We start from the raw sequence: 17322 nt of genomic DNA on the forward strand, positions 1-17322 counted from the left end.
TATACCTACTGCCAAAGTTACACTGGTTTCCTAGTTACCTGGCCTGTTTTATATATCGTAAGTTTCCTATAAAAGAACAATGACTTGTGGTTTTATATTTAGTATTCAAGTTCCAACTGGTTTCTCTCCTACTGTAGTTTTAGATATTTGATGTTTTGTTGCATTAGTTATACTGAACCTGACTTTTCCGTTTACTACAGTTGTGTTTTAAGAAAATTATGAGTCTTTAGAGATTACAAATCTAAACAAATTCTCACCTGTCATATATTAATCAATGGAAGCTTTAAATTTCACATCTTGATTATGTTCTTAAATTAACTCTGTTACAAACCTTCAGATAGTGTTTGCTTACCTTAATGAATCAACCCTGTGTTCTGTCTTGTTCTCTTTTGTAGAGATTGACCATTCCAAGCAGTTGCCCCAGAAGTTTTGCTGAACTGTTACATCAGTGTTGGGAAGCTGATGCCAAGGTACACATGTGTATTTTTGTTATTGTTTAGAATTTTGAAATTTCTCATTTGGCTTTCAGTTTTTAAAACTTAGGATAATAAAACTCATTACAAAGCAAAGCTGAACTGATGCTCCTGAGAGCCCCAGATTGACTGTTAAAGTTTCCTGTTGACATCTGTCTAATCTTGATCTCTAGTGACTCATTATTAACTCATTCTTACAGCACACTTTGACATTCTGGAGTCAGTAAAAATAATTTTATTATTTTGTTTTTAATTTTTAGTAATAACTATTGCACCTATATGCTATTGAGATGGCTAAGACACAGTACTTATAATATGCCAGGCACTGTTCCACACACTTTATGTATGTTAACACATTTATTCCTCAGAATCTCTCTATGAAACAGAGGCCACAATTATCCTCATTTTACAGATGAAGAACCAAGACATACAGAGGTTACATCATGAGCTCAAGGCCACACAGCTAGCAGGGAGTAAGGCTGGAAATGAACTAAGTCTGGCACAGTCCCTGCTCTTAACCACTGCACTATTTTGCCTTTCTAGCCAAAGAGCAGGCAAAAGTAGTACTTCTAGAGAATCTTCATATGTACTCCGTGTCCAGCTTCACTGATGTTTTTGAGCTATCACAATAGAGTTGGAGAAATTCCAAAACTTAAGCTTTCATGTGGTTATCACATTTGAGCATGAATGGCCCATTTCCTTTCCTTGCAAAGATCATTTTAAAAGACTCTTGCATACATATGGAAATATTTACAGATAAAATGATAGGCTAATCTTGGATTTGCTTCAAAATAAAGTGAAGGGAAATGGATGATAGTATAGATTAAACAGGATTGGCCATGATAATTTTTGAAGCTGAGTGACAGTATATAGAGGTTCATTATATTGTTCTCTCTACTTTTGTGTATTTTGGAATTTTCCATAATGAGTTAAAAAATAAAAAATATCCTCACAGATTAAACATTGGAATAAGAGCAGTTACACTCCAGAAAGACATAAAAATGTGACAATTTAAATTTGTCCAGTTTTTTGTGGAAATAGAGGTATTACAACTGATCTTTTAAATAGAGACTAAAAAGACTAAAGAATCCAGTTTCTTACTGATTTTCAACTCTGTTCCAATCTAACCCCCAAGAAGAATGAATGGCCATAAAATATAGTTTGTTCTTCTACAATATGTTTCGTTAGTGGGAATAACTCAGAAGCCATTGGTGAGAATGGAGACTGGGGACTATGTTAGTTAACTCAGAATTCACGTTGATTGTTCAGAATGTTTCCCAACACATTGTTCCACACTGAGCACAGAGTATAATAATCCATCCAACAAGGCAGCAAGGGACCCAGTGCTGTGAAGCCTGTTCACTCCCTGTGCTCCTTCTCGGCTTGGCTTAGCTTGACTTGAAAGAACTTGTTGCTGGTTCTCCCAGCAACAAATTGTGCTGTGTACATGTTGCAAAAATCTTTGCTTTCACTCCCATTCTGTAGACTTCCTTTACCCTTTATTTTTTAAGTAGAGTCCTAGATATTCCTAGTTTTATTTTTACTGAAGAATCGTGTTTTTAAACTGTGTTACTATGTTATTTAGGATTGTTATTCTTTTTAATACTATTTGATGACAAAGTTTCATGGTCTTTGAATGGTCTGCCCTGCTCCTGGTTAGGCCCTATAATTTTTAGTACATGATTTTGCAGAATGGGGATTTTTAAGCATTAAGAGAAATGCCTACATTTTGCAACTAACTCAGTAGAAACTATTAGCAGGTATTTTCAAGCTTGCTTTAAAACTTTTTTTTTTTTTTTTTTTTTTTTTTTTTTACTGTTACAATGGTATCATACTGCCCCTTCCCTACCCTTCCTACTAGTTATATGTCCATTGTGACATAAGTCATTTTGGACATGTTTCTCTCTGATACATAAATATTTTGCCTGAAATTATTTGCATTGGATTTGATTATTGCAACTAGATCTCTATAACTCTGATTACATTTCAGTATGCAAAGCAAGTTTTGAATTTCTTAATTGGGCACTCAGTACCACATTAATTAAAATTCTCAGAATGTACCTTTGTAGTACATTAATGAAATGATCCTATAATCACCTTACACAACAAGAACATTAGGCCCAGTGCTGAAGCCATGCAGCTGGCATTTCTTTAGCATGTAGTAAGCTAACCCTTCTTCAGGGCATCCCAGCCACATGAGGTATAAAGGAAGTTTAAAATTGATTTTTATCTTCTAAATTCATGACATTTCATTCTGATTAAACAATGACATGCCCTCGTATTTGATTTGGTCGCATACCTGGCCACAGCCCACATTTCCAGCTCTCTCACTGCTGATCTCCTCTAGACATGCCTTCCATACTTTCATTCCGCAAACATGATCTCTTCCTTCTTTTCTTTCTCCCTGAGTACTTCATCAAATCTTCCTTGGTTATTCTGTTTACTCAACCCCAGGCTTAGTACTTCTTTTCCTAAACCACAGTCTGGGCCTTACCTTGTACAGCTGTATTTTTAGAGACATATTTTCTTCCTAGATGGACTACAAGCTTTATAAGGACGTAGAGGTAGTTGTTACATGTATTTCCCTATTGCACATTACATTGATACAGAAAGTAGATGCCCAATTTGGTTGTTGCCTGAAGTAGGCGGACCACAGTAAATTTCCTGAGAGGTACCTCCATGTACTGGCTAGAAATATGTAGCAACTCAACCAGAAGTTAGTTCCAGTCCTATGCACATAGGTAGAACAATAGTCAAAGTACTTTCTTTTTTAAAAATCCTTAGATTTATAGAGTATTAACATCTACTTTAAAATAGTCAGCCCACCTGTAGAAGTAGTGTTCTTTTGCAATGAGAGTCGAAGGAAGGGGTGGTGATATATGCAAGAGAAAGCTCATAGTAGGTAACTGTCAAGTCTTTTTAGTGGCTTACAACAGGTGCTCAGAATGTTTTATTTAAGAGAAGGAGAAAGAAAGGAAAGGTGGGTATTGGTTCAGGTCCTAAAATGACATTTCTAAATAAGGAAAAAATGTTGGCCGGGTGCAGCGGCTCACGCCCATAATCCTAGCACTTTGGGAGGCCGGGGCAGATTGCCTGAACTCAGGAGTTCGAGACCAGCCTGGGCAACATGGTGAAACCCCATCTCTACTAAAATAGAAAAAATTAGCCAGGCATGGTGGTGTGCATCTGTAGTCCCAGCTACTCAGGAGGCTGAGGCAGGAGAATCGCTTGAGCCCTGGAGGTGGAAGTTGCAGTGAGCTGAGATCGTGCCACTGCACTCCAGCCTAGGTGACATAGCGAGACTCCGATTCCAAAAAGCAAAACAAAAATATGTTAAAGTCGTGAGTTTAATCCCTTACATGATAAAAGATGTTGAGGAGTTTAAGAACAGAGCCCCTGGTTCTGTAACTTGCTTCCTGTTTGATGCTGGGCACTTCCTTATTGCCCTTACCTATAAAATGAAGATAACAAATAGAGAAATAATGTATGTAGATGCTTCACAAATGGTCCCAGTTTTTATTTTAACTTTTAAATAAGCAAAGCCTATGTAATGCCTAAAAGGAACCTAATCCCCTTCAGAGGAATTTATATTAGAGCCTAGACCAAATGTATTCAGTAACCAAAATACTCATCGAATATTCTTACCACAAAAATCTATATTGTTATCACCTCTTAAATGTTCACTTTGATAACTTCTATCCAAGAGTAGGCTCTGACTATAAAATTAAATTTTTTTCTAGGGATGCTGGTCATCCAATTACAGAAGAGTTTCACCTTATTTTAAGAATGATTAAATGTAGGGAAAATTATTCTTTAAAAATTAATTAGCTCCTCCTGCTTTTCCTTACAAAATGAAAATCTTTTATTATATAATTAGTTCTTATGCAAACTATTAAAACATTTTTCCGGCCAGTCACACTGGTTCATGCCTGTAATCCTATCACTTTAGGAGGCTGAGGCAGGAAGATCACTTGGAACAAGGAGTTTGAGACCAGCTTAGGCAAGATGGCAAAACCCCTTCTGTACAAAAAAACTAAAAAATTAGCCGGCCATGGTGCCAAACACCTTTAGTCCCCACTACTTGGGAGGCTGAGGCAGGAGGATTGCTTGAGCCCAGATGGTCGAGGCTGTAGTGAGCTATGATCATGCCACTGCATTCCAGCCTGAGCAACAGAGCAAGACTCTGCCTGTCTTAAAAAAAAAAAAAAATCCTTTTAAAACCCAGTACATGCTGGGAGAAATTAAGAGGAGGACAAAATTAAGATAAACAGAACCTTTTTCAAGCTTCCTACTTAAGGCATTTTTCTCTTTGCTTATTAGAAGGCTTAATATATATCAGTAACATTTCTCTATGAATGCTCTCTTCTAAAGACACAGACACACACACGCACACAAGTGCCCTTATTCACAAGAAGAATAATGGCAGAACTCAATTTATATCCTAGGTTTTTATATTTCTGAGAAATGGAAAAATTGCTTTTCTTAGTAATGTAGGAAGCACGGAAATCCTGAGAGCAAGCCACCTCAACGTTGTTTCTTGTTTTGGTGCTCTTAAATTAAAATGCATGTTTTAATTGCCGCAAGTATAATTTGTGCAGTAATGGTGTAATTATGAGGCATGATGAAGACAGAATATGCATCATCCTTTTTATTATCTTTGTCTCTTTTTGTTTTAACCTTTTGTCTCAACCTTGGCTAGAGTCTAAAGAGGCAGACTAGAATAGTTACTGCTGGCTCAAACACACTTAACTACTGCTCATTTCTAGTGAGCAGTACCTTATAGTGTCTTACCAGTGCAGCAAATTATAATAGAAAATAAATATTGAGAACAGTGAAGTTATGATGGCTTTAAAATTGGGGGACTTTTTTCTTTTTCTTTTTTTTTTTTTACTTTTAGGTTCAGGGGTACATTGCCAGGTTTATTATATAGGTAAATTGTGTGTCATGGAGGTTTGGTGTATAGATTATTTCCTCACCCAGGTAATCTTCATAGTACCTGAATTTTGTTTTCTGACAAACCAATGTGGACAGTTTTATTAGTTCCAATAGATTGATAGGTAGATTTTCCCCCAACACTTTATCATAAAAATTTTCAAACATAAAGTGGAAAGAATTTTACAGTGAATACTAACATACACACCACACACCCTCTACCATACCCACCACACACCCTCTACCATTAACTTTTTGCCATATTTACCACATAGATTTTTAAAGGACTTTTAAAGTCCTTTTAGGAGTTCTTAATCATAACTAAAAGAATTAGTGTTCTCTCTTCCTGGGAAAAAACACAAATTATCCCAACCTTAAACCACATGAGAGAAAAACAACATCTGAATCTCCCCTTGTGAATAATTCACTGAAAATAGAGAATACGGTTCCCTAAACCTGAGTGATCTGATGATTGTAAAATAACTACATCAGGACATTGTATCATGTTTTATTTTGTTATGGTAGGTTGAGTTTATTACTATGCTTGTAGATATCTACGTTTTCTCTTAAATATCTCCTAAGTCCCACCGAATGATTACTTATTTCCTCTTCTTCAGAAACGGCCATCATTCAAGCAAATCATTTCAATTCTGGAGTCCATGTCAAATGACACGAGCCTTCCTGACAAGTGTAACTCATTCCTGCACAACAAGGCGGAGTGGAGGTGGGTAGCCCTGACACCTGGCCAGTGTCTGGCTTTGAATGACCATCATTTGTCTCAATGAAGAAGAGAACCAGAGGTCTTAATGACAGTACTGATTTCTGAGCATGACTTAGGGAAAAAGAAAAGTTTTTTTTTTTTATGATTTTGGAAATCTTACAAGTCCTGCATTTCATAAGTAAGCAAGAGTGTTTCTCCAAGATTGTTGCCTTGTGTAGGTATTTGAAAAGAATATTGAGGCTGGGCGCGGTAGCTCACACCTGTAATCCCAAAACTGTGAGGCCAAGGCGGGTGGATCACCTGAGGTCAAGAGTTCAAGACCAGTCTGACCAACATAGAGAAACATAGAGAAACCCTATCTCTAATAAAAATATAAAAACATTAGCCAGGCATGGTGGTGCATGCCTGTAATCCCAGCTACTTGGGAGGCTGAGGCAGGAGAATCATTTGAACCTGGGAGGCAGACATTGCAGTGAAGCTGAGATCGTGCACTGTACTCTAGCCTGGGTAACAAGAGCAAAACTTCATCTCAAAAAAAAAAAAAAAAGAATACTGAAATTGTATCTTCTGAGACAAAAGATGGTTACCAGACATTTCTCTGTGTTTACTCTTTGTTAGAAAGCTTTGGCCTCTGTTCCGTAAGAAACAAGAATACTGTTTACCTTGAAATTTGCAGAGCACTCGTGTCTGTTAGTGGAGGGGGATAGAGAGAATATAAAAAACACTCTTAAAAGAAAACTTTAGATGTCATAAATACTATTAAAGCTTGTTAAACTTAGTAATGAGAAAACTGTATTGTATGAGTGGAAGAGTAAACCCAGGATCAAACATTTAAGCCAGGTCACATGATGCATGAACATAAATAGCATGTTTGGAAGCTGACATTATTCCCCCTCCGCCCTCCCTCCTGCCCCCAACTCAGCAGATTTAGGTAACTTCATCTTTGCTCCAGATAGCCATGGCAGTAACATGATGCCTTACGCCATCTGCTGATGCCAAGTGAATACTGCATGCACTTTGAAAACTACTTTGTTTATTCCTGTTGCTAGATATCTAGTGTTGTTTACTTCTGTTGCTAGATATTTCTTTGGGCTGTTTGTTGTTTTATAATAACTTTATTTTTATTCCTTTGAAATATCTATCTAGCACCAGTGAGGTAAATAAATTTTTATTTACTAATTCAAAAGTTATACAGTGAGCTCAAGTATAGTTATGAGAGACTTTTTTCCGGGCTGAGATAATTAAAAAAACAAAGCTTTTAAGTAATATTTGTGTTTTGCAGTAAGAGATCAGTATACCTGTCATCAGATCACTCTCCTTTAAAATCCATATATGAGTTCCTATTACTCTTAAGACAAAGACCAGAATACTTGGCATGGTGGCTCATGCCTGTAATACCAGCACTTCGGGAGGCCAAGGCAGGTGGATCACTTGAGCCCAGGAGTTTAAGACCAGCCTGGCCAACATGGCAAAACCTCATCTCTACTAGAAAGACAAAATTTAGCCAGGCGTGGTAGCACACACCTGTAGTCCCAGCTACTCAGGGGGCTGAGGCAAGAGAATTGCTTGAACCTGAGAGGTGGAGGTTGCAGCAAGCTGAGATCATGCCACTGTGTTTCAGCCTGGGTGACAGAGTGAGACTCGGTTTCAAAAAAAAAAAAAAAAAGACCAGAGTACTTAAGAAGACTCACAAGACCCTCTGTACTCTGGCATCACCAGCATCAGCTTAAGAAGAGCATTCTCCCCTTAATTTCTAGCTTTCAGTCCCTCAACACATGCATATTTCTCCCCCATTAAGGGTCTTTACAAGTACAGTTTCCTTTCTTTAAAACTTATCCCATTTTAGCTGCACACCACACCTGCCATCACACCCCACCTTAACTCCTGTTCATCATTCACATAGCAGTAGAATAACATGTCTGCAGGGGAACGCTTCCTGACACCAGGCCAGACCAGGTTCCACTTTATGTGCTCTGAGAGCATCTCCTTCATAGGATTTACTGCTATTGGAATTAAGAAGTACTTCAGCAGTTAGTGTTTAATGTGCGTCTTACCGGCTGAAATGTAAGAGAGGCAGACAATCATGTTTGTTCATAACTCACAGCATCTAAATGTGCCTTGAACACAGCATTTGCTCAGTAACTATTTGGGGAAGCAAGGGAGAAAATTACTATGGTAGTAATAATATAAAAAGACATTATGATATTATGCAAGAGAAAGTTTGAGATTTAATGTTCTCTAATTTATATTGGAGAATATTAATGTAAGTTAATTTGTTTGCCATGACAAAAGTACTTCTTACATTTATTCATTCATCATTCATTCATTCATTGAACTTCTGCTGGTGTGAGAATGACTGCTGCCATTCTGTTACTGAGCCGTAGCAATGAGCACAAGAATCCCAGGGCACATGGAGCTCTCCAGCCCAAGTGTCCAATGTTAAACTATTAAATATATTAAAAACTATCTCATTTCTATTTTGACAAGTATTATGACAGAGAAATACTAGAGGTCTGAGAGCATATAGCCATGAAATCTGATCTAGTACAAGGATGTAATAAAAGAATTCTAGAGAAAATGCTATTTGATCTATTATCAAAGAGATTAGTAGGATTTTAATACCAAGCTAGGGAGTTTTTTAAAGTAAGTCAACAAATCCAGGTGTGGTGGCTCACACCTGGAATCCCAACACTTTAGGAGGCTGAGGTGAAAGATTGCTTGAGCCCAGAAGTTCAAGACTAGCCTGGGCAACATAGAGACCTCATCTCTACTCACAATTAAAATTAGCTGGGCATTGTGACTGTAACTCCCAGCTACTCAGGAGACTGAGGTCGGAGGATCACTTGAGCTGGGGAGGTCGAGGCTGCATTGAGCCAAGATCATACCACTACACTCCAGCCTGGGCGACAGAATGAGATCCTATTCAAAAAAAAAAAGAAAAAGAAATTGGAAGGCTGTGCAAAAATGTGTGGACACTTACTTATTCAGCAAAGCATCATTGAGAAGGATAAACCAGAAATGGTAATAAAGTGCAATAAACAGAAAAATAAATTAAAAATGACAATCTCTCTATGCACATAATAACATGGTCATTCCTAAAAACACGGATCTGATCAATGATTTAAAAGTTAAGCCTATAATCTAGTTTGTTTAGAATGATTCTATTTTTTATAAAATATATATTATTGTGCATATATACATAGAGAAAAGTATCAAAAAGTCAGTGTTATCACTGGGTTATGGGATTATAGAGAGTGTTTTTTATTTGTATTATTTTATTTCCTAGTTCTACATTAAGCACGGACTAGTTGAATGATAAATTCAATTTTTAAAATGCTTGAAGATGAAAAGTGAAAGAAATGATGATTGAGAATGGGGGGTAAAAAAGAGGTAACATAGTGACATATTTTAATAAAAGGCATACAGTTGCCTAGGGGGGCCTCCTCATCTTTCAGGAACTGTTAATCCTGTTCTGAGAGCTGGAGAGAGAATATATATCTTGTCCTGAACCAGTAAACCACATTTTGAGAAGCAGCAGAGCTGTTTTCACTGAAGTAGGCAATTGGTTAAAAACAGAGAGGACCATAATAGTAATTTTAATAATAATAAACACAGTTGTCACTTATTAGGTTCTTACCAGATGCTTGTACTTCATTTAGATTTTCTTTTTTAATCCCCATAGCAACCCTAAATTATACGACAGATGCAAAGGTAAATTGAGTAACTTGCTGAAAATCATATAGTGCTGGGATGGCCCTGGAAACAGAACCCAGGTGGTCTGGTAACACAGGCCTGCCCTTGCACCCATGCTGTGCAGTACAGTTACTGACGTGTGGCCGTTGTCAGGCTGTCTTCTCATTAGCATGCAACATTGACTTGACTGGATTCCTTTTTAGCTAAGAGAAATATTACAGGGCATGATCATTTTAGGTTATTAAGGCAAATCGACTGTCTAACTCAGTGTCAACTGCTGAAAAGAATTATGTGTTTCTATCAGATAATCTCAACATTTCAAAAGACAACAAATTCAGACTACTCCCTTTCCCCCCACAACTTTTATCTAGTGTCTGAAACCACCTGACTAGTGTCCAAAGAGTGTTTGAGTAAATTAGAGTCACAGTGATCACAGTGAAGCCTGATTCCAATCCTGCGGTGGCGTTTCTGGCAAATGATTATTTTCTGGTAGAGCTTCCTCTACACATAGACCAGATGCAACTTGTATTTTTAGAAAATTGGATGGTTATTCTGAAGACTCTTTTTAAAACTACATTATTGAAAACCACATAAAATGAGTTCTTTCCTTTGACCTAATAAATCATAGTAACAAAATCTAGTGTCAGACCTTTCCTTATTCATCAGATCTTCAGCTAGTTTCTCCTCCCATTGACTTACTAGCAATAATGGCAATGAGAATTAAGAACGGAAAATGGAGTGCTTGCCTCGGCAGCACGTATACTAAAATTGGAACAATAGAGAGAAGATTAGCATGGCCCTTGTGCAAGGATGACACGCAAATTTGTGAAGTGTTCCATATTTTCTTCCATTTTCTAATGTCCAAGAGTGGGGAAACTGAGGCCCCTGTAAGTGAAGGCACTGACCCCATTGAGGAATATTCCTACTTCCAAATCCATTCCCACCTCCTCCAAAAAAAAAAGGAAAAAAGCAGAAAATGTGTCTTGCTGCTGGTCCTGTTTTAGATTTTCATTAACCATGTGATTGTACATCTGTGGTAACCTACACTGAACGAGCCTCTCCGTGTTGTGACGGCGTTCAGATCTGTCTCTCTTGGCAAAACACTCTGTGCGTTGTGTTTCCCGTGGTGACCAAAGTACTCTCACTCTGACATGCCTTCTTAAAAACAAAAAAGCAGAGATCAAAAAATGTAGCCTTTGCAATGTGTGCAATGTTAGCACAAATCATGTAATATATAACACTACATTTAATAAACAGATTATACATTTATCATGTAATATAGCTTCTATATCACTCTTTTTACAAATTGACCTTTTATTTCAAAGTAAGTTTCTGTCTGATGAAAGAAGATAATTACAGTTCATTGCCTGTTTTTGGCATATGGAAAATTGATACTAGTTGACATTGACCTTGATTGGATTTGGCTTATGAGAAGACCATAATTTTCATCAACTAAGACATTTAAACTATATTTTTAGAACAAGAAGGTTATATAAATATGTCAACAAATGAATTTGATGCAAAACAATGCACCAAAAAAACCAAGGGAACAGCTGCTTTTACGTCGTCCACGGGTTTGGGTTACGCCTCTAATGGTATATCACCTCACACATGATTTCAGACTCCAGGGTGTTCGGAGGCTGTGGGAAAGCTGGGCCTGAGGAGACAGACTAGGAAGGAGATTGACTCGGTGTCTGTTTCTGTGTCACAGCTTTCCGTTTATTTAACTCTTGATCTGTTTTCCAGAAGTGCTCAAAATTGTAGTAGGCTCCCAGAGCGGGAACTTAAGATGCATCTTTGGCTTAAACGACAAGTGAAATCAAATGTAGAGGCCATTTACTCTGGTCTAAAAGAACATCAAAGAGATTAGTCTCGCTGGCAGGGGCATGGGGACTGGGTTGGCAGAAGCACTCCATAGATGCTGGTCCAGGCCTCTGCCATCACACACTGAGCCCACCCAGCTCCACCACCTCCTTGCCACCCTCCGACCGCCTCACTGACTGAAGATGGCTCGCTGTTTCCCTTTTTGTGACAAAAGTTTACCCTAAGGTTTTTCGTGATTTTTTCCTCTCATGAGCTCTCATGAACTCATGAGGGACAGAAGCAAATTTTTCCATTGAAAAATAAAAACTTTATGTGCAAGGTATAATATTTTTGTTAGAAATATCAGGGATAAAATTTGGATTTTATGATAGTCATAATTCTGAAAGATTGCTGATTCACTGCATTCTTTAGGGACTGTAATATGACTTTAGCCTTTTATGATTTTCCAAATGGTCGTAAAAGGGACAGGGTGTTGATATTTGTGGGCAGCGCAGCAGAGGCTTCTTACACCTGATTGCTGCCTCCCTTGCTCTGAGGTGCATTTCAGACGAGCAGGGAAGTGAAGGGTTGAGCCAAATCTAGCCCACCTCCATACCTGTTCCCTGAGTTGGATGCTGCCACTTAAGGCCCAGAATCTTTTGTTTTCATTCATCACTTGCTTATTATCTGTAAGAGCATTGGAATGGTCCAATAAGAGTAAGCTCTTATTCTCCCTAGAAAGAAAAAGGCAGACTTGGATTACGTATATTCATGAACTTAGATGTGGGGCTTCTCCCTTCCATAGTCAAGGTCTCAATTGTGATTATGCCGTGGTAACACAGGATTGCCTCAGTGGCACCTGGAAGCAGCTGCTGGCAGCACCCAAGAGTTCAGCTTCTTCCACATCCTTCTCTACAGTGCCTCCTCTAGCCTTGACTTCCTCTGCCTCTCCCTCATTCTCTCAGTATTGTTGCTTACTTACAGCTTTCCAGAAACTCAAGGGAAAGAACTTCCAGTTGTCAAAACATAAATTTAAACTTAAACATTGCAACAGCCCTGAAGGAGAAAAAAGTTTGTGCTGAGCCATGGTACCAGTTCCACCTTCTGTGAAGGACAGAGTTCTGTAACATGGCATATGGTTCCAAGTGGCGAGGTTGGTTGGCCAATAGACACTAAGGAAATAACTTCCTTTAAAATTATTAGAATTTAAAAGGACCTCAGAGTTCATCTGGCTCAGGGTTTCCTACACTTGCCTGGTTGTAAAAATTACTCGGGTCTTTTATTAAAAAATGAAAATTCCAGAGGCCAGGTGTGGTGGCTCATGCCTGTAATCCTAGCACTTTGGGAGGCCGAGGCAGGCAAACCACAAGGTCAAGAGATCGAGACCATCCTGGCCAACATGCTGAAACCCCTGTCTCTACTAAAAATACAAAAATTAGCTGGGCATAGTGGTGCACACCAGTAGTCCCAGCTACTCAGGAGGCTGAGGCAGGAGAATCGCTTGAACCCGGGAGGCAGAGGTTGCAGTGAGCCGAGATGGCGACATTGCACTCCAGCCTGGTGACAGAGTGAGACTCTGTCTCAAACAAAAAAGAAAAGAAAATTCCAGGGCCCCACCCAGGCCTACTGACTCATAAGCTCTAAGGATGGGTCCTAGAAATCCATGTTTTGTTGAGTTCTGGTGTGTGGTTTTTTTTAAAAAAAAAAAAACATGTTGCCTATGTAAGGCTGAGGATCAGGCAGGCAGGGGAACCCTAATGTGGTATAAGCACCACCCCTTACAACTGAGGAAACTGGGTCAGGTTAGTCAATTGATTGCTTGGGTTACTCAGCCAATGAGTAGCCTAAAGTGTCATTCCAACCACTTACTGATGGTGCGTTGTTGATCACCTAACCTGAATATCATTTTCCCACCTATACTCTGAGATGAATACCTGTTTCTTGGGACTGTTATGGGACTAAGATGAGATCATATATAACAGCACTTGGAAAATGTAAAGAGCTAGATAAATGTAAATATTTACTAAATGGCTGCACCAGGGCACCAGGACACCACCTCCATAGCTTATACTGCACCCCAGTGGCTCCTGCATGCTTGGTTGAAATATTTTGAGCTTATTTTTCCAAGCTAGAAACTACCTCTTGATATTTAAGGACATGAAAGATTCCTTCTCCTCCGGCAGTTTCCTGGTTGATTTTAAAGCACCATCATTTATCTTTTACTTTGGTTAGCATTCTGATGGACCCACTAAGCATTTGATGTCTCTTAAGTGAAGTTGAGACTGAAACCAGCTATCCCTGTGCAGGTGCGAAATTGAGGCAACTCTTGAGAGGCTAAAGAAACTAGAGCGTGATCTCAGCTTTAAGGAGCAGGAGCTTAAAGAACGAGAAAGACGTTTAAAGATGTGGGAGCAAAAGCTGACCGAGCAATCCAACACCCCGGTGAGTATCCTCCCCCTTTGCTGTCTTTCCACATGCAGCTCGTAGACTGCGAGGCCGAGCATGGCAGCATGGCACCTCTTCCCCTGCCTCCCACGCCCCCTCCTCATTTCCTGCCTCGCGCCTGGGTATTAAAGGGCCCGTGTGTGTACTCAAGTGGCATTCATACCCAATTTCAACTAACAAAATGCCAGAGATGTAAGAGAAAAGCTTATCCTATTTCTGGCTCCTTCCTTAAGAACTGTTATTCTGTCAGTGTGTTTGTATATTAGAATTACAAAAATAAAATCCGATGTATTTTCACACCATCTGCTCAATCTCGGAACATTCACCTCAGTGCTGATTAACTCCTAGTCGCTCAGTCATTAATAACTGTAACTCCAGCAGCTCACAGACTAACAAAGTCTTCGATGTGTCAGAACTTAACCATGTTTTCCTTCTAAAATGGAGCTAACCATGATGACATACAAATGAGAAGCATTAATATTTCGTACTCAATTTAGTGTTACAATCATGGGCAGCAAAATATTGGAAAAAGATTCTCTCTAGACAAGCTTTCAGTATGTATTACACCTAGGCGGTATCTTGTTTTCTCCCAAGTCTTGTATTTAGAGGAATATAAAAATTATTTTTAAGCATTTCACTGGTTATACACTAAGCTTGAGCTTACATGCTGATATATTATTAAAATCTAATCAAATTTCAGCATTCTTTCCTATTTTAAATGGCATGACATTTTCAGGAATTATGTATAATTGTTTTTTCCCCAGGGTTTTTAATGGGCAATATTTGTTCACTTAAAATTAACCAAGTAATGGTAGATAAAAAGAGAACAATTTAAATTCATTTTTGATAGGTGCTATGGTAATTATGCCAAAAAAAACTGAAATGCCGTTCATTTCATGGTCTGCAAAAAGCTTTCCCATCTTTAAAAGTCTTAATCTTCATTAAGCAGCCAGTGCCCAATTGCAAAATATTTTCTAGCATCTAAAGAATAAAATAGTTTGTCTCCTTCCCAACTTGTGTGGAGAATCAACCTGATATCCAAAAAAAGAAAATGCAATGAAGCTAAATGTTTATTATCAGATCCAACTTGGAAAAAGAAGGACTTCGGTTCTCCAGGGAATTCCAAAATGAATTGAATTGCTATCCATAACAGTATCATGGAACATTTAAAAAGTACCCACATTTTATCTGGGAATTTAACTTGGCGGTGAGAAAGATGATGAGAGAAGTTTCCTGTACTGGCTGACTTGGTGCCAGCAGGCAGCCTGTGAAAGCCTCACTCTAGGGATCTGCACAGGAGCACTGCTTCTCCCAGAGCTCATGAGGGACAGAAGCAAAAATGTGACCTCATCCCTAGAGTACCGCTTCTGAAGTCTGCGAGGTTTTGTTTTGTTTTGTGTAAAATGCGTTGAAATCTAAAGCTGTAGAGCATTGCATGGCTTGACTCTTTCTAAATGTAGTATTTTAAGAAAAAACTTTACCCATTCACATATGCTTCAGAACCTCTCTTTAGTTTATTGGCATCAGTTTTGCTAAGAAATTATGGGCTGCCTAGCACACATTATTGCTCTTAGTAACATAGTTGCATAATAAATAATAAAGCACTGTGTGCTCGGTGGGTTGCCTGCTTGAGTTTTTAACTCCAGAAAACTTTCGGTGAAGGAACTGCTTTGAGGGCTACCATCTAACAATGGACAGCCTGCAGCACAATCTCAATGAGATTTTCTTCTTTTTTCCTTATGGGAGATAAGTTTTCTTTCTTTACAGTACTTGCTTTTAATGTCTCTTCTGCTTAAAGCTGGTATTTCTGAAGGAAAGAAAGTTTATGTTCAGATATTTTGTAAGTAGGTATTTTCTTTTGTCCTCACATCAGTTTCTGTTTGGCTTTAACAGATTTCTTAGAGAAAGATGAAATAAACCTTTTAAAAAGGAAGAGGCTGGCGGTTTAGGTTTCCTGTATGTGGCCTCATCTTAATTATATGAGTTTAGCATTTATGTAACTTCATAAAAAACTGTATCATTGAATTCATTTCAAGGACACTATTTTCTTTCCTAAAACTAAAACATTAGTTAAGGATATTTGGGAAGATTAATCCTTTATGCATTAATATGGATAATGTTTATTTTCTAATTATAGTTGAAGCTTAATGTAAAATTTTATTTCTTTTAACAATAGAAGCTTATCTGAGAAACATTCAGAGAGAGCTTTAGCGTCACACCTAATGTGAGGAAGGACCCTCAAAATAATACAACAAGCCACAAAGAGTCCCTGAGAATATCTAACAATTGAACAAATTTCAGAAGCTGAGGAGTTTGACTGCCAGGAAAATAACATTTGTTTCTAATGTTTAAGACCTAATGCAATTGTTTTCTTCCATATAACAGATACTTTTCAGTTGAATTATATGAAATTAAAGTTATTGAACAACTCCAGAAGGGTTTTTCCCAAAAGCTTGAGCTACTTTTTAAAAACTCAGCTCCAACTTCAGTTTAAAAATTAGGAAATTGATCCCGAATATTAGGCACCAGGATGTAGAAGTCATGCCAGTATATTATTTGTACATTATTTATCATAAGTGTATCCATATTTAAACTATGCCAAAACCTTAAGCCTTGATTTGCATATTTCTCAAAAGAGGCAGTAACATTTTCCCTATCCTAACAGTTTTACCCCTGAAATGGATATGCCCAAACATTTATGAGAATAAGCTGGCTGTTCAAAATAATTACATAAAGTAGAAAATAAATGTCTGTGACCACTGTGAGTGGTGACATCTTAGAAAAAGTGTTCTGTTGAAGAAAACTTGAATATTAAAAGCATATTAGAACAATCTAAATTGACACTATTTTCCTTTCTTCCCTGTTTTCATGTATTTATGTACTCAAGTCTAACTTAAATGTGAGAGACAGAATCTAGAATTTGTTCACAAGTGAATTATTTAATCATTTGAATAAATACTTTTTTTTTTTTTTTTTTGAGACAGAGTCTCGCTCTTTCGCCAGGCACCAGGCTGGAGTGCAGTGGCATGATCTCGGCTCACTGCAACCTCCGCCTCCCGGTTTCAAGCAGTTCTCCTGCCTCAGCCTCCTGAGTAGCTGAGACTACAGGCGCACACCACCACACCCAGCTAATTTTTGTATTTTAGTAGAGACGGTTTCACTATGTTGGCCAGGATGATCTCGATCTCTTGACCTCCTGATCAGCCCGCCTCGGCCTCCCAAAGTGCTAGGATTACAGGCGTGAACCACCGTGCC

At 38.3% G+C, this 17322-nt stretch overlaps 1 protein-coding gene and 1 non-coding gene across 6 annotated transcripts in view; both read left to right on the forward strand.

Annotated features, from left to right (window-relative positions):
• Positions 1–17322, forward strand: part of MAP3K20 (mitogen-activated protein kinase kinase kinase 20) — a 197771-nt gene that overhangs the window by 132858 nt on the left and 47591 nt on the right. For all 5 annotated transcript variants that reach the window (XM_012462360.2, XM_064373402.1, XM_012462359.2 and 2 more), the window contains exons 9-11: positions 396–470; positions 6023–6129; positions 13929–14064. In XM_012462360.2, coding sequence (XP_012317783.1) covers positions 396–470; positions 6023–6129; positions 13929–14064 — 318 coding nt within the window. The remainder of the gene's footprint in view (positions 1–395; positions 471–6022; positions 6130–13928; positions 14065–17322) is intronic.
• On the forward strand, positions 10558–10664 carry LOC135273804 (U6 spliceosomal RNA). The gene has a single exon (XR_010341604.1). It is a non-coding gene; the product is annotated as a U6 spliceosomal RNA (small nuclear RNA).

This window comes from Aotus nancymaae, unplaced genomic scaffold, assembly GCF_030222135.1.
Source record: "Aotus nancymaae isolate 86718 unplaced genomic scaffold, 86718_ANA_hifiasm-v0.15.2.pri h1tg000008l, whole genome shotgun sequence".
Lineage (NCBI taxonomy): Eukaryota > Metazoa > Chordata > Mammalia > Primates > Aotidae > Aotus > Aotus nancymaae.